The 25811-nt window shown below is 36.8% G+C and overlaps 1 protein-coding gene across 5 annotated transcripts in view; it reads left to right on the forward strand.

Moving 5' to 3' along the window:
- The window catches only part of ROBO1 (roundabout guidance receptor 1), a 693788-nt gene that overhangs the window by 170695 nt on the left and 497282 nt on the right, over window positions 1–25811 (forward strand). For 2 of the 5 annotated variants that reach the window (XM_038135479.1, XM_038135509.1), the window contains exon 1: window positions 24795–25427. The exons of 1 other annotated variant lie outside the window; for it this stretch is intronic. In XM_038135479.1, coding sequence (XP_037991407.1) covers window positions 25319–25427 — 109 coding nt within the window. In that variant the 5' untranslated portion in view covers window positions 24795–25318. Of the gene's footprint in view, window positions 1–24793; window positions 25428–25811 lie in introns of those variants that run through there. 2 more of the 5 variants (XM_038135488.1, XM_038135518.1) reach the window with 2 other exon arrangements.

The raw sequence follows: 25811 nt of genomic DNA on the forward strand, positions 1-25811 counted from the left end.
TCATTATTTCAGATAAAGCTCTAGAAGTAAACATCTATTTGTATCATTATTCTCGATGCCAAGACTCATTAGGTATTGCTAATTTGGCTTGAGGCATTGAATCAAGCTGAGTTGTTGCTCCAGAAAGAAGAAATTAACTCTTAGATATTAATTGTATGCATTAAATAGACCAGAAAACTGCCTCAATGCCAAAAAATTCCATCCTTTAAGGATATTTAAGGAAAGGAGAACAAATACTTACAGAAATATATGTTTGACATGCTTATGGAGAAAATAAAACACAAGCAAGATGAAAATGGTATTCAGATTCAAAGTTTCCAAGCTAAGCCTTAGGTCATGCAAATGTTAACGGCACATTGGTCTTCCAAGAGAGAAATTTAACACAAAGCACACTACATGAGAAGAAGAGTTCTAGTTAATTACAAAGACCTTGCTAAGGTGTTGCATTCTTGGTGCAGTAACTAAAACCTACTTTCAGAGGGCAAGCAGGACAAATGTGTTAGAAAATATTAAGCTAGTCTCTTTTACTTCTACTTTCATTGCCCAGATTAATTTGTAAAAGTTCATCTTTTTGGTTGTGATGTACTAATTCCTAAATAGTTTTTACCATTCTTTTCTCATCTTTCTCAAACTGAAAGCAATATATCTGCATTGCTCGAGATAACTGGGCTTGAACCATTTCATCTCATCCTCCCCATAAAAGCAAAGCTCAGGTGAGGCTGGTCCTTACCCTGTAAATGTATTTTCTTGCCAGGAAAGTCAGAAGTGAACAAACATATGAAGGATGAAGATAACCTGGGAGTTTGGGCAGCAGGAGAGATTAGAATCACAAGTTAACATGATGTCACAGATGCAGCTCTGCCTCTCTTTTCTCTCCAAAAAGTGGAGGAAGAAAACTGGGCTCTGGCCACAGGGAATTGCATAACACCTTAAAGGCAAAGGTTCATTCTGGAAACCTAAGGAGGGGGGAATCAATTGTAATCCATAACAGCTTTTCATAAGTAGCTCTTTCATGCATGAATAATAATATTGAACTCAATGAACACACTGGTGATTGGTTTCTCCAAGATAGCTAAGTGCTATTTTTCTTTTCTGCTTTGCAATTTCTGGTCAAGATAATGCATCATGTTGTTAAAGAACACATTTAAAATGTTCTAGAAACAATTGATAATAGTGGGCCAAGCCTCTGAATATGAAATAAATAATTGCTTATATATTTATAATCTACTACAGCTCTTGTTCATCTGCATAGGTCCTGATGTCATTACATTACTTTCATGGCTTTCCAGCATAAAAATAGTTAACTCTCCTGACCAGTCAATGTGTTGCCTCATATTTCTAAGCTCCTTTGGCAATTCCAGTACTTATTTGAGGAGGGCTGATTTTTATCTATGGCTTGGATTGCTTCCTTAAGAAGCACATTCTCTCTCTCTCTAAGCCAAAAAATTATATGATTGAATAGTGTTGCTTCTGCTGTCCCAGCATTCTCTGGGTCCTAAATCAGAGCATGACACGAGTGTGACTGGCAAAGCTACTGATACTGCAGTTATGAAAGTACATTTTTCAGAAATGTACACTGGCCTGCAATGTGTATTGTCATACTTCTCTATATTAGCATTGATTTTAAGTTACAGTTATTTCTTTTATTGCAACTTTCACAGGGAAATCATGTACCAGCTGCTAATTTGTTATCTGTCTCTAGGATGCTTGGGCAGCTGAACCTAATATTAGTATTTCACTGACTTTATAAATTTTACCTTTCAATTTATTTGTTTTTTGAAATGGATTTCCACCCCCCCCCCCCCCCCCCCCCCAATATTTAAGCTCTAAATCTTGTTTGATGTGTTAGAGGACAAATAACCTCTAATGAAACTGATGGGACTGTCCCTTTCAATTACAAAGACAAAGGAATCAATGAGACTCATTTCACAGGTTGAATACGGTTGGTATGATTTACCATCACAATGAGGAACAATAATTGATGATAAATTATCACCAAAATCCTATTGGATTATGCATTATTTTACTCATAGTAGTGTGAAGGATTAATAAAATTGTGTAGGAAGCTGAAAAACATGATTTCTCAACTCTACCTCAACTCTCAAACCATACAATGAGCATGTAAAGCATGCTTTTGCTTCTACTTATTTGAGCAAAAAAAAAAAAAAAATCAAATAATGCTTTTTCTGTTTTTCTATACATGCATTCAGGTAGACCATCAGCAGTATTTAATTGTTCAGTTCAGGAATCCAAAGGAAAGGAAACATGCAATTAAGAGACAAGTAATAATTTAAATTTCAGATACTGAAAAACAAAATCTTTCACTTTGTAAGGCAATGAAAAATCAGTTCAATTATGTATCTTAATTTTAACTATTCACAATGATAGATGAAATCAGTTCACATTTCTCCTCTGGCATTGTAAGTGCTAGTGCTCTTTTCTGAACTTAACACTTAAATTTTTGGTAAGAAACAATTAATAAATGTCCATTCATATTAGTCCTGGGGAAAAAAAAAATCCACAAATGGTGGATCCCAGCAGTACCTTTCAGCAGTAAATGTGTTATTTCTTAAGGATCCATTTAATCCTCTCCCATTTTATTCCCACTGTTAGACCCCTTAGGTGCTCTACAGCTCCTCCTGGTACTCTTTGCCTTATCAAGTGATCTCACTTTACAAAGGAGTAAAGAGAGCTCAGTGCCCAGCCTGGCCTTTGGGAAATGCTCATTTATAGCTTGGTGATCCAGGACTGCTGTGCCAAGAGGATGTGCTGTGCCACCTGATGCTCAGGTGAGCATTACTGCATCTTTAGCCAGAAGATATTACTTCAATATCCTGCTCAGTTCCTGGTGGAAGATTCCCTGTTTCTGCCTCTAAGCTGGCTGTTCTATTTCCCTGGATATTCTCTTTGACTGTATGGACTTCAGAGGCTGGAGAGAATCAGCCTCATTGCTGATTCTTCCTGTACCAGGAGGACCTCCCATACTCACCATGCAACTTCTATGGCTATTTTGTGATGTGCTGGCTCTTTTACACCAGGAATGTCATAATATTTCACAGGTAAAATCTCTCCTACAATGCAGCACAGGGGGAGTTTTCTGTTGAATCTGAATGAGGCTGACCAGCATAAAGGAAATGCTCTGACCAATATAAGCCAATTTAAGTATTCATTTGGACAAATTACTAGATATCATTTTCTTCTTTGAAATTCATCACAGTGAGATTACCCAAGCTTTAAAAAGAAAAACTAGGCACCTTTTCACCTGGGCAAATATTTTCAAAGAGGTCTATTAAGTTGAGAGACATTATTTATTTTCTCTTGCCACTAGGACAAAAAATAGAAAGCTAAATGTGCAACCACATGTTTCCAAGGGATAAAATTCTGCCTTTGACTGACATTGTGATGTATTTATAATGTTGGGAAGTAGTATTTTAAGGTTTTCTGCCACTTGCTTTAAGGACTGCAGCTCCTTTTTTTTAATATTCCTTGTGTAGTGGTGACAGTACAGCAAACTGTCAGTCACAATGAGCTCATGCACATCCTCCTGTCAGGATGAGTGTGGAGCACTGTGGAGATCTAATGGAGCAAGGGAATGGAAATCAGAAGGCAAAGTCATCCCTGTGTGACTTTGAAAAGTCATTTAGCCTCTTTAAGCAGGAGTTGTCACAAATGGGCTTGTTCCCCTTTTTCTTGTCCAGGAAAAGTTGTGTGCATGTTAATCAACACTTCCACCTCTTCCACTTCTGTTTTGAGCTAAAATTCCCATTAGCTCCTAGCCCATTCTAACAACATTGGAGTTTAAACCCTCATTTAATTCTTATTTTAGAGAAGGATTTTTATCTCTCTTATATAGAGTAAGCTTTCGGAGGAATGCTTAAAATATTCATGAGAATGCATTTGAAAGTCATCATCTGGATACCAGAAAACAAACTAGCACAAAATCTGAGCTGTGTTTTTCTTTATTCAGGAGTTTTTGTTATTTACAGCTATTTTTTTGTGTGGAATAATTATCATCAGTTACATTTTTTTTGAATGACAAGAAAATGCATAATAGAAAATTTGTAGAATTGTTTCAGAAGAAGCATAAAAAGATCTTGGTTTCTGCATACCGTAAAATAATTTTTAAAACTCATAAGTCTCTGAGAATAAAAATCAAATTCCATTATCTCATTTAAACGAGAATAAGCTTAAGAAAGGTTAATTGCACTGCTCTGACTCCAGGCCATCTATCATCACATTGACAGAACTTTTTCTTCACTAGAGGGAACAATGATAGGGTATAGCAGTGGTGATATAAATTGTATAATCACTTTTTATGAAGATGTGTGCACTTCCAGAAATAATGCATTGGGATTCCCAAGTTGTGATAATGTAGGAAGTTGTGATGAGGAAAAATGATGAGAAAGGATTTGAAATGTTCAAGTATATTTCATTGACATGAAATGTAGAACCAATTGTATTTAATAACCACCTTTCAAAATTATTTCTATTTAGTGGGATATTTTGGCAGGTGTGCTTTCCTTTTCATCTTTGAATTTTTACCTTATTTTTTTGACAGATTAGACTCATAAAGATTGTAATAGAAAAGGCAAAGCACCTAGGTCATTGAATCTACAATTAGCTCTATAAATTTCCTGGAAGAATAAAAAAGATTTATGCAAAATATTACACATACCTGCTTCAAGAAATTATTGTTAAATCTAGGATTAGTACTTCAACAAATTTATTTTGCTGAAAGTATCACACTTTAAAGCAAAAGTATTTTCTGATCATATGTTAGCAGGTACAGTAAGGGGAGAAATCAACTCCATTGACATGCCTTTAGCATCTCAAAATTTAGTACATGTGAGAGACATTTATCCTCTAATAATACAACCAAATGTGATCAAAAAAGTGAAAAGTGAATTTTCTTTCATTTCACAGGGAAATGTTCTTCATTGTTGAAGAAATCTTCTATGGTGTGCTTTAATTTCAGTCATTCTGTGTTTGTAGAGTCAGTTCAATGTTGTGGTGGAACTCATGGAGAGAATACCTATCCCAAATTCTGGATTACCAACATAATTTGGAATCCGCAACTACAAGTGCAAGCCAAACAGCATAGAAGGAAACCATGACCATGCTAAAGCTAAACAATGGCTCTGCTCTTTCTGAGTGCCAGCTGCCTCTTCTCCCACATTCTTGGAAGGTATGGAGGCAGGGGCATGGTCAGGAGGCTGTCACATTCATTTTTCATCTGCACTTCTACCAAATGAATGCAAGCCAACAGAGTCCTGTTCATGCCAAAATCACTTCAGGTGTTTACCACACAAAGGCATGTTCGCATTTAAGTATATTCTTATTTGAGGCTTTTCTAATTAAACCCAACACATTGAATCCTAACAGTTTATTCCTCAGTCCTGCCCAAAGCCCTGATGTGACACCCCCAGGTGGGAATCCACTATAGCCAGAAGGTCCCAGAAAGCTGCAGTGGTTTAAGTTTACATTGATTTCAGAGTGGCACCTCGCCTAACATGGGATTTATGGCAATGTTATACTCAGGTATCAAAGCCATCAGTGTTTGTGTTGCTAATTTTATGTAGCAGAAAAGTTGTGCAGTTTGTCAAAGACAAACAATTAGTAGAGCTGTACTCAAAAGAAAAACGTGATTCAACTCTGTTTGCTGTTGAAGCAGCATCAAAAATCCATGCTGCTTTTGGCAAACCAAGTAAATTTACTCTGAATGCCTCTGAAAATCCTATTTCCAATGCTCTAGCCACAATTTAGCAGTTTTGTTCAAACACACCATTGTCAGAACCTGGTGTTCAAGCGTGTCTGCAGGAGTGTTGTGTTAGACATTGTAACTTAGTTTTGTGCACTTGGGTCATTTATGTGTGTGATGCTGCTTCTTTTTGTCTTTCTAATCTTCCTGCTCTCTGTCAGAGGAAGGGAAGGACTCCAGGTTTCCACTGCCAGGTCCTCATAAATTCTCTGCGAAAGTAGCATTATGGTGTAACACTAAGGGCTTTGTCAGCCTCCAAGATCCCTTTTAAGTTGCCATCCTGTGGATATGGGAGATTGGATCTTCTAATAGAAACAGCCAAGGCAGGCTGTAAAACTGACCCTTTCCAATTATTTTCTTCATTAACCGCAAACACTTTTGTCTCCACCACAATTTTCACACCCCAGGTCCATTTCTGTTTTTCTAAAGTATTACTTTTCTAAACTCATTTACTTTTGCACTATTCATCAATCTATCCCCTTGCAAGCTCAGTAGGAACCAAGCTCACCCAGAAGAAATGAATAGCATCTGTTGCAAGGTATTACCTGTCACAAGGAGGGGAAAAAACACCAAACTGCCAACAATTCCTTTTGCCATAATTTTTTTGGCTTATAACACAGGGAAACACCTTTAGGAAACACTAGCTATGGGCAGATATTTGGATGATAAACTAGGGAATGAAAGTAAGCTAACTAGAAAAAACAACACTGTAGATTTGTGTGTATTAATAAATGAAAAGCATGAAGCTATAAATAGATAGAAGTTGTGTTCATATCTGAATTCTTCCTAGAGCTCCTCTAGATATTTTTCCTGACCAGAATATCGTTTCAAAAAGTGGAAATGTAATGTGTTTGTGCAAACATGCATTGCACAGGTTTGTGCAAAAGCTGTAGATTATTTTGGCATTTACATTTTTTTAAGAATCTTTTACATGCTTCGCCAGGGCACAGAAACAATACCAAGCAAAATCAGTGCATACTTGAAGATACAGCTGAAATTTGGACACTAAATGCCTAAAACCATTTTTTGAATGCAAGGAATTCATAAAGCAAAAAGAGGAGATGAGATGCAAATGTTAAATGAAGGTGCATCTCTACGAGTTTGTCAAATCATCCCAACAATAGTAACAAAATCCTAGCTGAAGGTCAAGTAAAAGCTATTTACTGCTGCTTGTTCTTTTTTTTTTTTTTTTCATTTACTAGGCATTTCTGAATATGGATTATGAATTCTGACCGCAAATTTCAACACTTTTCTATTTTTCCTCCACCTCCCTCTGACACATTTTTTTTATCAGTACTGGAACATATTCTAGTGAGCTTGAAGTACCCGACAGCTAGCAGGCAGGTTGAATAAATTGTTGCTTTGTGCCTGGGGGTCTACATTTCCCTGACTCCTTCTCTTTTTTTATCCCCAGTCTTCATTTCCCTGTCCTTTCAGCTGTTGCAGAATTCCATTTTTACTACATCATGCACAATTGTGCACAAGACTCTGCATGGGCAGGGTCGTCTTAGTAATCAGGTTTTACCCTTCTAGTAGCACACATCACAAGAGCAACAGTAATATTTTAATATTCTTAGCAAGGTATTGTACATGGACAAAATTTGGAGGTTATGTGCTGCCTAATACTGAGTTCTTTTAATTTCACATTGACTTCAGTGTATGTGACTTTAGAAAACCAGGCAATTGTGCCTTGGCTTTGTTCTGAAGTGTCCCTTTGATCACATCATGCTTTAAGGAGTCTATTTGCCAACAAATAGGAGTTGCCCCTCTGACCTTAAAGAAGAATATTGTCCCTTCTCACTGCTGTAATGACTTCTTTTTCTTACATGCCCAGAAGTATGGAGCTTAAAAACTGTATTCCTAGCAGATTATACTGACAGGCAGTAACTATCTGTTTCATATGTCATAGTTTCACTGGCTTAAAACTGCATTTTTTTTCTCTCTGAGTGAATATAATATTGAGTTTGGGTTTCTATTTGCTGTGGCATTATACATTCACAACTTAAAAACATTTGGACATGGGCATTAAAGCAATTTTCAGTTTATTCCAATTTATCACATCAGGATCTTTCAGAATTTGTCAGGTGTGACATGTACCTGTAACTAAGTCTGGCAAAATCTTGGGCTCTTCATTACCGGGAGAAATTAATAGTGAGAGGGAAGGTGTCCATGGCACGCAAATATTTTCTAGGTCAAAGGCTTTTTGTGCAGCATGGCTAAATGCAGAGATTCAGAAACTTTTGGTCGTAAGCTTTTATCTGATTCATTTGCTCTGGCAGCCCATAGCCCGTGCAAGTGGTTTATGAATGTTTAGGTGGGGATATCTGGTGCTGATCTCCTCCCAGGTTTGATGTACCCGGCCTGGGGGAAGGAGAACACCTTCAAAGGTGTGAAGGGAATGTCATTCCTGATCCTCCAGTATGTGTACGACCACGGGGGTGGTAGGACGAGCAGAGCTCAGAACTTGGCTGATGGAAGGGACTGACTGAAGCTGAGAGACAGAAGTGAGCTGTGGAGTTTCCCCCGTGTTGACTTTGAAACAAAAGACATGACAATCATATGGTAGTCATATATCTTACAACAATCAAAGCAGTTGTTACTCTCACCTTTGTGTCCTCATGCAGCTGCTATGACCTGTGTGCAGTACCCTTTCCCATTGAAACACTGGGCTCTAGATGTGACATCTGTGAGCTGATGCATTTTTAGTCCAGGCATCACCCAGAAGAGATGGATGAAGCCGATGGGAAATAAACAGATAAGCTTCCCTGCAGTAACATATCTTCACTCATAAATACAATTCTTGGGCCTTTTCTTGTCCAAGGCTGACTAATGATTCCAAAAAGTCACTTCTGCTTTCTGTGGACAGATATGAACCAGTGCACTACATCCCTGAGCTATGTGTTGTAATGTAATTTCTGAAGACCACAAAGATTAATTTCAGTGTTACTTACATTTCATAATGAACTCTTAGAAAATACAGTTTTGACATCCCTGACTTCTGTGATGTATCAATTCAAAACCTCATTTGTCTTTCATGAATTTATTGTAAGTTGTAATTTAAGAGAGATCATCTCCCTTTTATCAATTGTGATTTATCAGTTTATTGTTATCTTTACCAATTTATCTTCTGTATTCTGTAAGTTATGTTGAAAACAGAAATCTCCTTCTGCAAGGTAATTATATTTACAGGTTATTTTCAAGACTTTTATTTAGTTTTCTGTACATTAAATTGTTGTACAGAGGGCACTTTTTGAGGTCTGAGATTTTTTTTTCAGGACTGACAGTATCAATTCACCTGAAGTTTCCACTTTTAATCCACTGAGGACTGTCTGTGGCATATGTATGTTGCTTATCCTTCATCTTGTTTCTGGAGCAATATTTTTAGTAATTTGCTACAGAATATACACAAAAAAAAGTTAAATTTGTTTTATTTATGTATCTGCAAGTTTTGCTGTAAGAATTAGTCCATTTAAGTCTTGCATCTAAGTATCTTCATGGATAAGGAAATAAATTTTAAAACTCATAATGAAGAAGAATATAAACATCAAAGTCACTATTTAATATAGTTAAAATAAGAATGTATTTTATTAGTATATTGTTCATTGCAAATCTCACTAAATAAGAATTAGGAGTTGCTTTAAGAACAAGGAAGACTGTAACACAATTTCCTGTATTAAATTAGTTGGCGGAGGAGGATATCAGTAACAAGAACAATGGATGAGGTTTCTGTTGAAATAATTAATTTATAAAAAATAACAAATCAGATTGAAATTTAAGTAAATAATACTGCATTGAAAATTTTCTTGGTAAAAAAAGATATCAGATGCATTGTTGTAAATTACTTCAATAGTAAGTTGTCTGCAATTGTAGGTGGAGCATGTAAAAGATTTCAGAAGGATGAGCTAGGGACATGCCTTATATAATTATTCAGAAGACTGCATCTTCTTTCCTTAGCTTGCAAACTAATGAGAAAAATTATTATAGGACTGTCCAACCTAAAGTAAGAGAAAACTACTTCAGCACTTTTAATAATCCTTTTTAGGATTTTTCAGCTGTCTAGGATTCTTATAGAATACAGAAAATGAATTAACTCTAGCAAGTATTTTATTATGAAACATTAAGTCATAAATTTCATCACACAAGCTTTAGCTGCTTGAGACTCTTTTTTCAATCTTTCTAAAATGGGTAGAAATGACATTAACCACTCAAAGTAATTTGAGAAATTTAAGAAATTACATTAACCGCTAAAAGAAAGCTTCAAGAATCTAAAACATTAAAAAAATCTTGGTTTTGTACATAACTAAAGTTTGCCAAAGCAAGTTTATGGTCTGTTTCCCTGGGGAAAGACACACTATATTTTAGGATTTTTTATTAATGCTTCAGCATGAGTTGGGATTTAATTGCTTGTATATTTTCTAGAATTTATAATTTCTGAGCAAAGCAGTGCTTTTCTTCTTCCCCAGTCATCTTATTTAAAGGTCTTTTTGAGACACTGTCACTTTCTTTTGTCAAACTTTTGACTGAATTCTATATGAGACAATGGAAAACTTCCATTGAGGTCCATGAGGCTAAATTATCTCTAAGGGTGAAGCCTTCTTTAAGGATATTTTTGGGACTGTCAGTTACATCATTAATTCACATGTGTGGAGCTTCTCAGCTTAGCACCATCTTTATTGTAGAGCTTCTGCTTTCAAAATGTTTGTGTAACAGGTTTTAAGCAAGAGAAGATCAAAGAGAATTTCATTTGACAGAAATGTATCTTGAACCTGACTCCATAGTATAAGTTTGAAGTACCTTGTTTTGGATAATTATCTTGGAAGTCCAACTTTTAGTACTGTATAACTTTCAATTTTCAGATATTTATAGATAATGAGGGAGAGTGAGAAAAAAAATTGGTGTAGTATCCATTTTTAAGATGTTTGGATTGGTTTTGGCATTGCATGACATAGAAACAACATACAATATTCCATGTGAGCATTTTGTGACATTTAAGTCCTACTGCCTCATTCTAAAAAAATTTATTAGAGCTTTATTTTGTGCCTGAGAGCCACAAGATACCTTCCATGTCCAGCTGTAGATCTCTGACATCTGGTTTTGGTTTTGCGTTTACGGGGCTGGGAGCAGCCCCCATGGCTAATGGGAGACTTGTTGCTGTGTTCCTGTTCAACAGGAGGGGGATGGCCCAAACTGCACTCTGTGGCTGGAACAAAAATGAACAGTCCAATGTGACATTATTCAGCATATATGGCATTCTAATAAAAATAAAACTGGAGCCTAAACTACTATTGGTTACTGCTAGCTGCAACAACATACCTTGCTCAATACTTACTGAGAATTACAACCTAATTCTAATGAGAAGAATGATATGTTCAGGCTTTGCAGTTTTATCATTCCTAACTGGTAATTATTCTATTCCATAGTAAAGTTAATATTGGAAAATCAGGAATAAAAATTGATTAAATGTATTGGATTCACTTAAAAAAAAAACAAACAAACAAAACCAACCAACAAATGAACAAGAAAACTATGTGCACGTTTCCCAGAACGAAGTGTACAGTGAGGTTATAGTCTGAGTGATGAAAAACTTTATTAGACTTCCACTGAAACTCTTGGACTGACATTTTGTGCAACACACAGTGGAGATATTTTAAAGGCTGTAACAAGTTAAATGCAGTCTTGCTCCTGTCTAATGAGTAGAGTACACATGTGCACATACCTGTGCATTCTGCTTTATCTGCCAAGAACCAGGACGAAGCAGTTACGGTATGGTTTGAGTGAATAATATTGCTTTTGAAAACATCTTGGTAAATGAAGATACAACCATTAAATAAATTCTTGTAAATTATTTCAATTTTTATTAGGCTTAATTATAGATTGGTATGGCCATGCAGACTGTTTCAGAAATAAATTTTGGTATAAAATGTCTAGCAAAATTTTATTTAAAAGAATTCCTGTAAAAAGAGTACTAAATAATAAATTTTTGCATGTGGATTTCAGGCAAACTAAGTGCACTAAAGTAAGAAAATCTTCAGCAGATAATTAATGTATTTCAGTTGTAAAGAGAAAAGAATATTGTTGCAACTTTTTATGTTTTTAACTTCTGTAGATAAAAAGCGTCGCTCAGGTTGGAGTGGTGACCACACTGCAACGGATCACTACATTTTAGGCTTCTTTCTCTTAAACATCACATTTTCTTATTTTGTTGGTGGTGGGTTTTTTTGTTTTGGTTTTGGGGTTTGTTTGGTTTTTTGTTTGTTCTGTATGTTGTTGTTTTTGGGGGTTTTGTTTGTTGGTTTTTGTTTTGTTTGTTTAGAGGTTGTTTTTTGTTTGGTTTTGTTTGGTTTTGTTTGTTTATTTGTTGTAGGGGTTTTTGTCAAAGACCATTTGGAGTAGTTTAACAGCATCACAGCTTGAGAAAAGTTTCTGACAAAAATCTGGCCAAATATTAGTCTTCTTTTTCTGCTGATTTTTTTAACTTTTGGATTTTTATTTTGATTTAGAGCATCACAACTTTCTTCATTCCTCATTAATCTTTGTTATCCTTTCTTTTCAAATTCTGCCTTATGATTTTCCTGTCTACAGTTCTCATCTGTGTGCTTGAGAGAATAGCATGTTCTCATGATCTTTTTTTTTTTTTATGAGGAGTTGGAGAAATTCTCAAGATTCAAAGAATAAAAGAAAATAAGAATGTTCTGCTGCCAGAACCAGAAGTTTTGCATGGAGCACTATTTCAAGGATATAAACTGGGAGGATGGTTTTGAAGGAACCTTGTGCTGGCACTGAAACACAGAATAAAAGATTTGGCTCCTGAAACTATTCAGATCTACTCTAGAAAACCTAAAGCTGTTAACTCTAATTTCAAGAAGGCTGAAAAATTCTGAAATTACTGGAAAACGTTGGCTATTTCCAAGTTCATATGTTCCTATTTGACAAGCCATACCACTTGGCTATGTATAAATTAGACTTGTAATGAGCTGTGGTTTGCCAATGAAAATGAAATATGTGCTACAATTGTAAAATGCTGATGCAGAACTTCACAAGTTAATACAAGGCCAAATATCTAATTCATCTGTGTAGGGTGGTTCAAGTACAAAAGCACATGCTTCTATCCTAGCACAAATCTTTTCCAGAGGCCTTAATACTTCTGCAAATACTAATCAATCAGTTCTTCTGTGCTGCAGAACTAAAAAATATTCTGGTACACCAAAGGAGTATTTATAGGTCTGCTGAATCCTTACCTTTGGAATTTGAAGTACCAGAGCCAACTCAGTATTTGAATACAAAAGATTTAGAAAATATGCCCCAAGACGTTTGCATTTCTGTATTGCAGGCTGAAAAAATGTTAATTTTGAGTAATAATCTTCATACTGTCTACAGTCACTTCTCGTAGCCTTCATTTGAACTGGATGAATACTTTGGACCCAAATATTCTTAAATATGCTTAGTTATTTAAAGCCAATACAAATGAAAATTGTAATTTCTTCCTGTTAAAATTCTGTTGTTTAAAATTCATCTGTCTCTCTTGGTGTCATTTATATTTATTAGTATTGGCTTTAGCAACAGTTGATACAGTGACATCTACAGTCTAAATGAAATAAAACATAAAAGTGGTTTTAAATCAGTTTTCAAACCCTATTTTTTTCCTAACTTTCTTTGAGGTTGACTTTTAAAAGCCAATATGATGAGTTGGAGTTAGTCACAAAATTAAGTTCAGGCATCTCCCAGTAGCTGCAAATTTACCATATTGTTTCATTGCTCAGTTAAGTATTTTGGTTATAATTCCTATTGAGCTCTAAAAATACTGAGTTCCCTCTTCCTACTTCAGCTGGGAGTTTTGTTTCTTTGGGGTCCTCTTTTGTGCCATTTTCTAACCTGTGACATAGCAAGTTGTGGCTCCTAATTTCTGCTCTACATTGCCTTGTATTGTACAATGACCACAGTGAGCATGGTACTATATAAAAGTTCCATAAAATCTCAGAATCATGAATTTAAATATATCTAATTGAAAACAAATCAAGCATCATTGTGGGTTACAAATATCAGGTTACTCTGGGGATTTCTGTGTGTACTCTGTTGTGTGCTTTAGATTCAGTAAATGGACCTCACAGAGTGAAACTGCCAACATATGTTGTAAGCAGAGAATTATGTCATGTAGTGTTAGGGCTGATAGGCTAAATTACTGATAACTGGAGTGGATCCACAGGTGGCCTTGCAATTTCTGCCACAGAGTGGAGCAGCTAGTTAGAGGAGAAGCTATCACATTACAAAACAATATGTTAGGTATTTGTTTATTTTTGTTCTCCATCTATTTCCTTGCTATAAACAATTAGTAAAAAAAAAATCCTAGTATATAGTGCATATATTTACATATATGGAGGTACTACATTCCAAGAAAAAGACATGAACTGCTCCAAAGAGAGGAAAGGAACAAATTTTTAAACAATTCCTGCAAAAATAGGGTGAAGAGGATTTAAATTAAGAGAATTTGTTAATTCAATTGAGGACAAATCTTTCTGTAAAAAATCCTCCAATTGTGTAGTCTGATAAATCAATTAACTTTATGTTAAAGGAATAACTTATTTAAACAAACAGAAATGGCATATATGAAATTCTGCCATGTGACTTGCCTTAGCTGTCCAGTTAAGTGTGAGATGTGTGAAGAAATGTAGAGGATGGAGAGAAGAAGAAAATGAGTAAAAAGATGAGAAAATAAAAACAGTGATGAGCAAAGGGAAGAACTCTGTGCTGTTCTTACAGGGTTTTCTCTCCCTTCTTTCCTTCTTTCCAGATGTCATAGTGAAGTGGAATTGAAATCTGCCCTGAGGTTTGTGAACCAAATGCTTTTAACTTCTGTGGAGTTTGTTTACATTAGAGTTGACTGTGGCTTCTCTTTGACTGATTTTTTTCTTTTAAAATTCAAATTCATGAAGTCCCACTGCATAACAAAACCTAATGATAGGTCTTGGAATATGGTTGGGGGGGAAGAAATCCACTTTTAGAGGCCATTGGTCTCTCCAAAACCAGTGGGAATGTTGAAGGTGTCCTAGTACAGCAAGGCTGAGATTCATTTATGCAACGAACATTGAGTGAATGTAAAATCTGAAAAAAAACCCAAACCCTTGAGCCAGCCCTCTGGGCTTGTGTTAGGCATTTTGAGCCAAACTGCAGCAGTCCAGAGTGGACAGAAAGAAACCAGGAGTGCGAGTCAGCCAGGAATGCTCTCCCTACTTTAGGGGCCCCACAAAAAATCATATTCAGGCAGTTAGTTCCCAGTTTGAGCTTCCATCCCTTACCAGTGTGTCAGGCTGTAGCACGCCCTTCCCAAGGACTGCCACTCACACTTTGCACTCACTCACCTCCTTCATGGCACTTTTGGTCTTTGTTTTTGGTAATGTCAAGGCTTCACTTTGAAAAGACAGAAGTACCTACTTTGGGAGGCATGGGCAGGCTGTCACACTGCAGACTTTACAGGCTTCATTTTTTACAGATTACAGACTCCTTATTCACTGCTGCAAAAATGCCCTACATGCAAGCCCAGTAGGTTTCAGAGGGTACTTATAACTCTTTGCAAAAAATTTCCATTTCATATCGTATCACAGCCAAATATACTTTGATTGTATGCTAATTTTTATTAGCAGTATAGTTTTTATATTCAAAATTAGTCTTTTATCTGAAACACTATCAACATTTCTGTGACTGCTAATATTTTTCAAATCTGAATAAATTTTTATTTTTAAGTGGCTTTCAATTGTTTTGTTTTGTTTTGTTCTTTTTTTAAGGAGGTTTTTACGGGCTCTTTAAAGTTTTAAACTATTGTCTTAGCTGACATATTTGAGAAAGTCATGTTAGCAGCTTTCATCTTTAAAATAGCTCTGAATGGCTCTGAATGTACCTAGAGTAGCTGTCAACAGAGCAGAGATCTGTGAAATGGATCAGACAACTGGTCCCCATGTAAGAAGTGAATGTGTTAACTTAGCTAACATGGAAAACACAAAAATTGGGACAAAGAAAAAAGGAAGAAGAATAGACTAGACTTAACAATTAGAGGAAAAAGAATCTGTGGGAAGCACCACCTGAAGTCACTGAAACCATTTTAAAGCATTCCAGCTGTAATCATTTGAATAAACAGGGATTTATACTGATAATTCTGAAAGGTGATAACCATCACTCCAATCTAATGAGAAAGTAAGAAAATCACTCTCTCATCTGCCCTTAACAAAGTTTATGTTATTTTAATTTTGTTTTGATTATTATTACTTATTTTTGTGTTATACATCCATCTTATATGTAAAAAAATGCTATATAGCGCTGCCTCTCAAAAATTTATCTTTTCTATATCATAATTAATTATGTTTAATCCTGTTACTAGAGAGGAGAATTTGGTCATTACAGTCACAGTTTTTGTACAATTTTTTTATTCCCATAACAAAGTTCTACTAATAACTGAATGGTACATTTACATTTTATGGGTATTTCAATTTTTTAAAAGGAAAATGATTCAGCATTAAATATCTCCAAATTTTGGTTTTTAATCTTTAAAATGATCACTTGGCTGTTTGCAGTTGTCCCTTGGTTATTTCACAGGTTCATTTTCAATTATTTTTCATAAAAATGCATCTCTTTATGATAGATAAAAACAATATCAGCAATCCAAATAATAAGTGAGCCTTACTAAAAAAAAAATCAATATTTGAAAAAATTACTAAGAAATATAAGGAGAGTATTGATTTTATTACTGAGGTTATTAATTTCAAGTAGCTCATATACTTAGGAATGTTTACTTTCAAGTGTCTAAGTTATTATGAAATTGTTCTAAACACCAATATATTATGATTGTGATTTTTTTAGTTTAGAAAGCATGTAACATTAAAAACACGCACTTTTGTTTTTCAGCTGATTTCCACTTACACATCTGTGTAAAGTAGGACAGCATGAAATATAAAATAAAATCCTGCCCTGAATCAGCTAAGAATGTGATTTTTAGTTTGAAACAAAAACAAAAGTCAGGAACGGTGGCCTGTGTTCCTACTATTGCTGTATCTCAACCCACAGAAAAACATATTAAATGTGTTTGTGTTTTATTTCACTTGAATGTAGACTTTGCACGAGGTTTCAGACAGTAATTTTAGCCCCTTGCTCGTTATGTCATATCAGCTAATGATGACACTATTTATGTACGTCTGTTAAAGATATGACTTTTTTAATTCCATCAGCTCAGGGCTTAAATTAGAGTTTGAGGTAAATGTTTTCATTTAGCTTATTGATTCTGTTCCAATTTAGGAGATTACCCCATAGCTCTGATTCACCCAAAGAATCTCACTGGGGAGATTTTCAAAAGCACAAATAGAAGTCAAACCACTAACTTCCATTGACTGCTGAAATTGTATTACTGCCTTCTCTCTGGATACAGAGAAACCCAGTTCCCATTGTTCTCTTAATAGGACAGAGCATCCATCTTTCTCAAGTAGGCTTTGAAAATGTTGATCAAAGCAGAGGAGGCCAGATGCTCACAGTTTGCTATAGATCCAGTACAGTCAGTGAATTATTTGCACCATTTGGGACACAAGCCATGTCATTGCTAAAATTATTATAAGTTACTTTGTCTCCTAATAATGAGATTCAACACTGGAGAATTAAGGTTTCCCTGACAAAATGGAAAACGGAAAAAGTAAAAAATACACCAACTGATTCATTAACACCAATGCAACTGCCTCATAAAATTGTCCTCAAACTGAATTTTTTCTTATTAAGCTGTGGGACATTGACCTTGATTCTTATTCTGAAGATCAGTATGGAAACACTGCAGAGGACATGTCCTCATATGCCTGGATGAAGATATTGTAGAGCCTTCACTGCATTGCAATTTGGGTTGGCAGGAGCAGAAGAAGTGTAACCAGACTCTTATACCTGCTTTTAGATATTTTGTCATAGTTCCTCTTCTCTGCCCATCTGCCAAGATAGTTTCCCACGTTTCTGGTGCCACCCACCCCAGGAAAAATTAGCTGATTTTGTATTCCAACAACATGCCCTGTTCAGCAAGCATGTGTAGAAAGCAATTTCTTTTTTAAATGAACAGAGCGAATACCAGGAATACCTTTATCTTCTGAGATAAATTTCATGGAGTTTTAGGTACTTGGCAGGCTGGCTTCAACTTCTAGCTTTTTATGCACAGAGACAGTTTACAAAATACATGTTTATCTCATGTTATCTACTCGAAATCACCTGCTGAGATAATGCCACACTTGCCTGGATTTCTCATCATAAGTTATTCGCTTGTGTTGTCAGAGTTCTCAGCTCAACTACCTTTTCCTTTGCACCTTCTCCAGGCAATGCCTTGCTTCTGAGTGGGGTTTGGTTAACTGGAGACAGGGAGGAAGGAGATCAGGAATGATAAGCTGGAAAAATTATATACTGGAAAGAAAAGGGAGTAGTACACAGAGATGGAGTATGGAGAAGTCAAAGATCAGTGGAAAGGAAAATAAAGCAAAAAGGAAATACATTTTTAAAGCAAAAATAAGAAGAAAAAATGCAACAAGCTATGTATTTGATCTTGGAATCATAAAATGCCCAGGTCTTCTCTGAATGTTTTCTTGAAACACACTAAGATTATATTTTAAATGTGTGAGAAAAAATAAATATAGAAATGCAAATCAGGCCTGACAGATTAGCCTAACAATCAGGTTTTTTGAAAAGCAGAAGGCCGACGACAGTTTAACAGTTTATTTTGAGAGCTGAGTAGGATGGCATATTTCTACGTTAAACAATATTCACTTTAGTTTTCTTGTGTTTATTTTTGTCTGAACATATCCTTATAATTCTCCACCACTCAGTAAACAGCGCTACATTTGCCTGAATTAATAGGATAAATATTGCCAATTTGTTAGAACAGAAAATGATAAATTACTTGAATACATTAAATGTGTTTGGGATATATTTAATCCATAAGCTTGATGTTAAAAGCGCCAACATTATCTTATAAAATTTTACTATCAACATGATCTGGGAAGCGTTCTTGTGGTAGTCTCATACAGCTTCTCATTTATGCTGACATAAAACACTGGCTGTGTTGAAATATCAGCTCACATAGAGCTGTGAAGAACTGTTAGTTGTGCAGTCACACATAAAAATGCTAAATAATCATTAGAAGAAGGCACGCTCTGGCTGCTGGTGTGGGATCACAGCAGTAAGAGACAGAGAGTCTTTAAAAGCCTGGAGTGCTGTGGTTGAGGGTCCTGAGAGCACTTGAGATACACTCAGGGGTTTTGCTGATTTAGTGCCAGAGCTAAGAAGGCGCATTGAAAGATGTGATGCTTTCACAGAAGCTGTGCTTCCTTCATGAGGTGTGTGTTGGGATCCAGAGTCTGCTGGTACTTTTTGCTTTTAAAGAAGAATTAGTTCTCTATTGTGAAGAAGCATTTTGTGGCTGTAGCAAGGAGTGGTGCAAGAGGGAACTCAACTTGCTAGCTTGTGGTAGCATTAGCACACTCGGGTACCCTGGGTCAGCTGGAGTTGGAGTGCCCTGCTCTTCTGCTCCTTAGCCTTTTGGCTATTTTACTTCTTTTTTTTTTTTTCCCAATAGTGACTTTAAATGCATAAACTCTGCTGGTGTGAAGGACAAAGTGCCACCTCCAGCTCAAAAAGCAGCCTTTAAGAGGTGTTGTCTCATTAGGCTTTAGCCAGCTACAATGTCTGACATGTCTAGGTTGCTAAGGAAGGATGGTTCCTTTGCCTGAGTGCAAATTTGGAGGTATCTCATAGGAGGAACTCACTTTGTGTTATAACAGAAAGAACAAAATATCTTCTTTATTACATGCTCCTAGATCAGGGTTTGTTTTTTTTCCATTTAATTCTTGATGGACTATAAGAATCTTTTACAATCAAAGAGGAAAAAAATATGTTGTGAAATAAGGAAAAAAAAAGGCTTAATTCTTGCTTTTCTCATTGCAAGAGAAAGCTAGAAATGCTTTTCTCATAGCATTACTAGCTAGTCCTGTAATGGGGAATTTCTTGTAAAATTCATAGTAGTTCCTGGCTTCACTTCACAGGCTTTGTCTAATGCCTACTCTTCTGCAGCCACATGGAAAAAAAATAAATCCAGGAAAATTGCAGTCTCTGACATAAATCAAAATCAAAATCAAAATCTGTGTTGCCTGGAGGGAATGAGAATAGATGGCAAATTGATAAGGTACAGGGGTGAGAAAAACATACTTTTTGCCTCAAAAACCAGATCATCTCTTTTCCAATTTCATCAAGCGGAATGTTATTTCTTGTTAAAGGTATATAATTAATGAGTATATATGGTTGATCCAAACCAAGATCAGTTTACTTAAATGTAGCTTTAGTCAAGACTGAATAATATGTATCAGAACTGCTTTCTAATTGTGCAAATCCTGCTCTGTTTGTTTTTGTGTTTGTGGTTTTTATTAGCAGAAGCTTGTATACATAGATGCTGTACATTTACTTAAACGTGTGTGTATCTTTGCACGCATCAAGAACACATTTGTTTTACTCTACCACCAAAAATGTAAATTGTGCTAGCAAAATGTATAATGTTATGGTTGAGAATGTAAAGGCTTTAACATGAGGAAATTAAGAAACAAACATATGCCCTCAGAGAAGTGATGACTTTTAAGACTCAGTCATGCTGGACCATGAAGTCTTTAGGAGACAGGTAATGTTAATTTATATGATTATACAGCGCTGAGTGCACTGTTGCTGTTCTATAAATAAACAGAAAAAAAAATAACAAGTATGTTAGAATGGTGAATTTAGCAGTTTTTTTTTCAAATTTATGCATTTGAATGATTAAAAACCCCAGGCAGTCTCAGGATCTTTGTTCAGTTGATGTATTAATTAGATCTGTATTACAATCAAAACAAAAAAAACCCCAGCCAAGCTGATTTGGGAACTTGAGTGTTTCCCCAAGACTGCAGGGGTACAATGGTGTGTGGGTCTGTTCCCCTTACTCTGCTGAATTACGTGTGTGTGCCCTTCAATTCACAGCACTACAATGTTTTCATGGCAAACATTGCTACATCTGAGTTGATCTCCCTGGAGTTTTTAGAGTTATAAGGCTTGTAAAATAAAACTTGGGTAATGTTTAGCTTTAATGAGTTCAGTAACTGTTGTCCTGTCATGCCTCAAAGTCTCTGCACGGCTGCCTCGCACAGGCTCCTTGATAGCCACCAGATTCAGTTTTCCTTTTAAAAAGGGAGACTGTTGCAGAAGGGCATCAAAGGCAGTGTAAGAACTGTATGTGGCAGCTATTTAAGCAGAGCTCATACTGCAGAAATAGAGACCTGCTTTGTTTTGCAAATTTGATAAAGATGCCTTAAAATCAAGGACTGGAAAGGGTAGCTTACTACCCTCCCTGATAAGGGAGGTTGAGCCAGTCCTTGTGTGACTTTGAGGAGGGGATGACTCAAGAACCCATGGCATGGTGCCTAGCCAGGCTCTTCCTTGTCAGTCTGTCCTCCTTTGCACTAAACCAGCACCTGACTTCTATGGTAAAAAAGCTTTCCCAGGTCATCAATTTCCATGACAGTCAGTGGCAGGGTCTTCAGAAGCAACAGAGATGTCCCTGTGTAAGGAAGTAGATTTGGCTTTGGGGAATGGTGAAGGATCTCTGTGCACAAAATAAACTGACTTTTCAAAGGACAGCTGCTCTTCCAGTAGGACAGGCTGTAGCTTTCATTCTGTCTTTGTGAATGAATGCAGAGAGAATTTATTTCAAAGCCTCCTTGGAAGCCCTTGCCAAGATGCTGTAGAGAGCTCTGTTACCAGGTAAAAGAAGGCAAAGTCTGTAATGAAGGGAGATGAAACTTTAGGAAAAAATTTCAGCCTATTATGGATAAAAAGCTCTGTGAAAACTACTTGATCCAAGGAAAGATCTGTGCAGTAAATTGCAAGTGACTTTTATCTATGGTGCACTAAACCAGAAATTAAAAGTTTGGGACATAGTGAAAGCTAAGGAGAAAAGAAATTAAATATGTTTGAAGATTTGAGAAAATGAGGTGTATTAAAGCTAGATAGAGCTAATGTAACAGAGACCATAAATTCATTATGTAATTTTATCTTCAAATCCTTTTGACTGAACTGTAACATATAAGTCAGGAAGGCATCCAGTCTTGGTGTAATATCTTCAAGTGGTCCACTGCAGCTCTGAAAAATTTGTCCACATGGCTAATTCCAGAATTAATTATATTGCTTTTGAGTAAGCTTTTAAATAGCTGAGGAACTCACATGAGCAGAAATTATACAGCAGAAACTGAAACTAGTTAAATGAGCTATAAAATACTGAATCACATAGGAGCAGGCCACTATTTATTTGGCTTCACACTTCTGAATGCTTAATTGGTTTGGTTTTGCTTGCTCTTACTCCAGTGGGGAAGGCACTGCTTTGATGGCAGTAATTGCCCACTGCCTTGCTAACCAGCAACACTGTCCATGGGGCACTCTGTTAGACACAGTGACGTAAAAGCTCTTTTGGTGATGAATTTTCAATGTCTAATTTCATTTCTTAGTGTGAATGTCACTCGTAAGACGTTGCTTTGGGCATCTCTTCACACTCTTTAGGATATGGGGTAGCTTTTTTGAAGGCAACAGCTCCTTCTGCTGTGATGGGATAAATGGGTGCAACCTGTGCAGAAGTGTCCATGCAGGGGTTTGTGTCTATAAAAGTAACCTTCCATTAATCTTGTAAGATAAAAAGCTGTCTGGCCTACAGTTCTGAAACTTTCCATTAATTCTGTGGAGGATTCTCTGTTATACAAAACAACTGCGGGGCTTGAGAGCTCAGCCAACATCTGCTGAAATACCAATTTGATGTACCAGTTTACTTTTGCACAGCACAAGGCTCAATGAGGTTTGGATATGGGACCAGATAAAGGATAACAAGTATTAACTATAAGGCAGGGAATTCTTCTATGAGACAGCTTGAATTTTTAGCTCAGATTAATTTCTTTCACTCTGGAATTTCATGCTTTGATTTAGCTTTTTTTTTTTTTTTCTTTGAAAATCTTTATCTTCTGTCCTTCAAACAGCTCACTGTCAACTGTGAGATTGCAAAAGCTTTTGGTTTCGGTGCTCAAAACTGCAGCTGTCCTTTGAACAGTTTCTGCATTCACAGTAAACTACACCATTATACTTTACTGCTCCTAAAGGACTGCCTTGTATTAATTGAGTTTTTTTGGGTTTTTTTCCTTTGCTGTATTTTGGTGCAGTGAACAATGTGGTACATTCAGGTGTCTTACATAGCCAGCAACACGATGAGTCATCTTTCAAGAGCAACTATTGACTGAACTGGCATGAGCTCAGATGGTGAAAAATGTGCAATTAGAAAGTGCTTTAAAAAAAGGCACCCTGAACTCCCCAACCATTTCTTTTCACACTATATGTTACCATAGGAGTTATTTTTGCTGTAGGGCAAAGGCCCAACAGCATGTGTAGGAGTGATCTCCATTGTTCTTCAGCACATAGATGTGACTCCTGTCAAATAAAATGATCACAAAAACCCCAAAGCTTTTCATAAGGAAATCCCACTGAGACAAGGATATGATGGCTCTCTCCCTGCCCAGATACAGTACAGGGTTTATATGTGGAATCCCTCCTGGTCACCTCTCCAGAGGGAATAGCCACAAGGAGCTGCTGGGGTCAGAGCAAAACTGAAGGCTGCTTGTAATGTGTAAGAAGCAGGAGATTTGAGAGATCACAAGTTCTTTATATCCTATTCCAAAAATACTTTGCTTTTTGTACTGAACAAAGTTCACCCAAATTGAAATAAGAGCACATCTCTCTTCCTAATTTCTCTAACTGGTCCAAAGAAAAGAACATCCCTTTTAAAGGTTTTGTGGATAACTACTTTAATGGATGTTGAAACTTTCTTGTGATCATCTGTGGTCTGCCAGCTTTAGGTGAGAAAATTCTTCAGGCCCTCTTTTGGAAAATTCTTGTCACTGACATGAGAAGGTTTAGAAATTGGTGTCTTCAGCTGGTCACCTAAATGGTTCTTGTCCAGTATTTCAATTGCACTAATAATTTTGAGCTCAAATTTCAGAAAGAGTAGTGGTTGTGAACTATATAAATTAATATATGCATTATTAAGATGGAAATAAATTACTTTATCTCTCCTTTCATGGTAATTCAAACTGTATCTAGAAATTTACTCCAGTACTTTTTTCAAAAAAAAGCCCTCAATTCTGCAGCTTGGTTACATTTATACACAACAGGCAGCCTAAAATGTGTGAGGCAGAAGATCAGCTTGGAGATTGCTATTTCATTGCTGCTCTGTTAAGAAAGTTTTACTGTCAATAAGTAGCAATTTTAAGTATTCCTGAGGCTGATGCTTATGGTGCTAAAGGACTAGAAATTTTGCAGTTACTTTTACTGGATATAAATGTAACTTCATGCAGACTAAAGCCCTCTGTCACCATGAACAAAAAGCCCTCTGGTCTTATTATAGTGATTTTCAGCTCTCAGGATGAAGCTTTCGGGGTCTCCACAACTCATGTGGAATGATTTCATAATTGTGGTGAAAGGGGTAGGCAGGGCTGTGGGATAGGGGTAGAAAGAGCTGTGTTCCAGCTCTTCCCTGAGACTATTTCTCTGACCACGGGGATATTCATGATCTGGCTCCCCGGTACTGACGGATCTGGGGTAAAATTTCTTCCAGCAGCACTGCTGCAAGCGCTGGAATCTGCTTGCACTGGGTGCTGGGTGCCTCGAGGCTGCTGGGCTGCAGGGGGAAGGTTTGTTAGGTAACACCGATTCTATCCACAATTTCTCAGAGCTTCTCTTACCACCAATGCGCTGCTCCATTTATGCAGCATCTGCTGACAGAAGCCTGTGTGGGAGGTGGTATTGTTTGTGTTATTTCCCCTAGAAATAGAAGATACTTGTGCTGAATAAGAGGCAGAGTTACTGCACAGCTTAAAAAAAAAAAAAAAAAAGTTTCTTTTTTAAGCATTCATTTTTTCATCTTGGATATGTTATTTTTTGCTCTTGCCCCCCTCTGTGGGTAAGGGGGGGGGGGAAAGCTTGAAAAATTATGTTTTTCTGCCCATTGATAAACGTAATGAGATTTGAGTGTCAACATTAAAATGTTCCGTGTCATCAGCTCTGTGAAACTGCAGTGAAATATAGAAGCGAGGGAGAAAAAAACTCCGTTTTAAGCCTGGCTGTGTCCCCTGCTAGGGTGCTGTGGGGAATGTTGATAAACACTGGGAAGGGCTGAGAGGTGGCAGAGGCAGGTGAGGAGCTGATGGCTTCTGAGGGACCACAGAAAGCTGCCACTGCATCTCCTGCATCTGAGTGCCAGAGGCTCCTAGTTAGGGGAAGCCTTTACAACCCTTCTGTTTTTGCTTTCCCTGGATCAAGGAAATAAGCGATGCAATGGAAATTTTTAATAAACATTTCTAACAGGAATAATATTTTACATCTCCCTCTGCCTCTGCTGAGTAAGCACTGTTAGCTCCAATTGTTCATTACTGAGGAAAGTCTTCTCCAATTCATCTCTAGCAGTACTCCAGGTAGAGGTGATTTATTTTTGTTTTGTTACCTGGCATGGCTGTGCTGTCACTGCTGCTGCTGCTTGGGCTAATAGACATAACTGCTGCCGTGGACGTCGCGCCTAGAATTAAAGCGGGGTCAAGGTGGAGAGGTGAAAAGAATCGTGAGTAACCCGGGCTTTTCCTTTTCTTCTTCTTCTCAGCTCTCTTTTTTGAAGAAATGCATTAGGCCTCATTTCACTGTGTAATTCTTCCTCTCTGTGAGGTTGTTTTTTAATAGAAGCCTTAAGGCCATGTAATTTAACTATTTAAATATGCATGTGGAAGGCACGGGCCACACCTTCCGTGAGCTCCACACATCTGCAGTACAGTCCTGTGTCTCACTGCACGCTCTCCGAACTGCCTGTGCTGATTAACTCCTCTCTTTCCAGGGGCATGGGAGAGGTCCAGGCTGCACCTTTTCTCTTTATAGTCTTAGCATTTCGCATAGACAATGTCAGCTTTCACATGTTAGCTTTGATAAAGGCAGCAAATCTCACAGGTCTGCA

This window comes from Motacilla alba, chromosome 1 (assembly GCF_015832195.1).
Source record: "Motacilla alba alba isolate MOTALB_02 chromosome 1, Motacilla_alba_V1.0_pri, whole genome shotgun sequence".
NCBI lineage: Eukaryota > Metazoa > Chordata > Aves > Passeriformes > Motacillidae > Motacilla > Motacilla alba.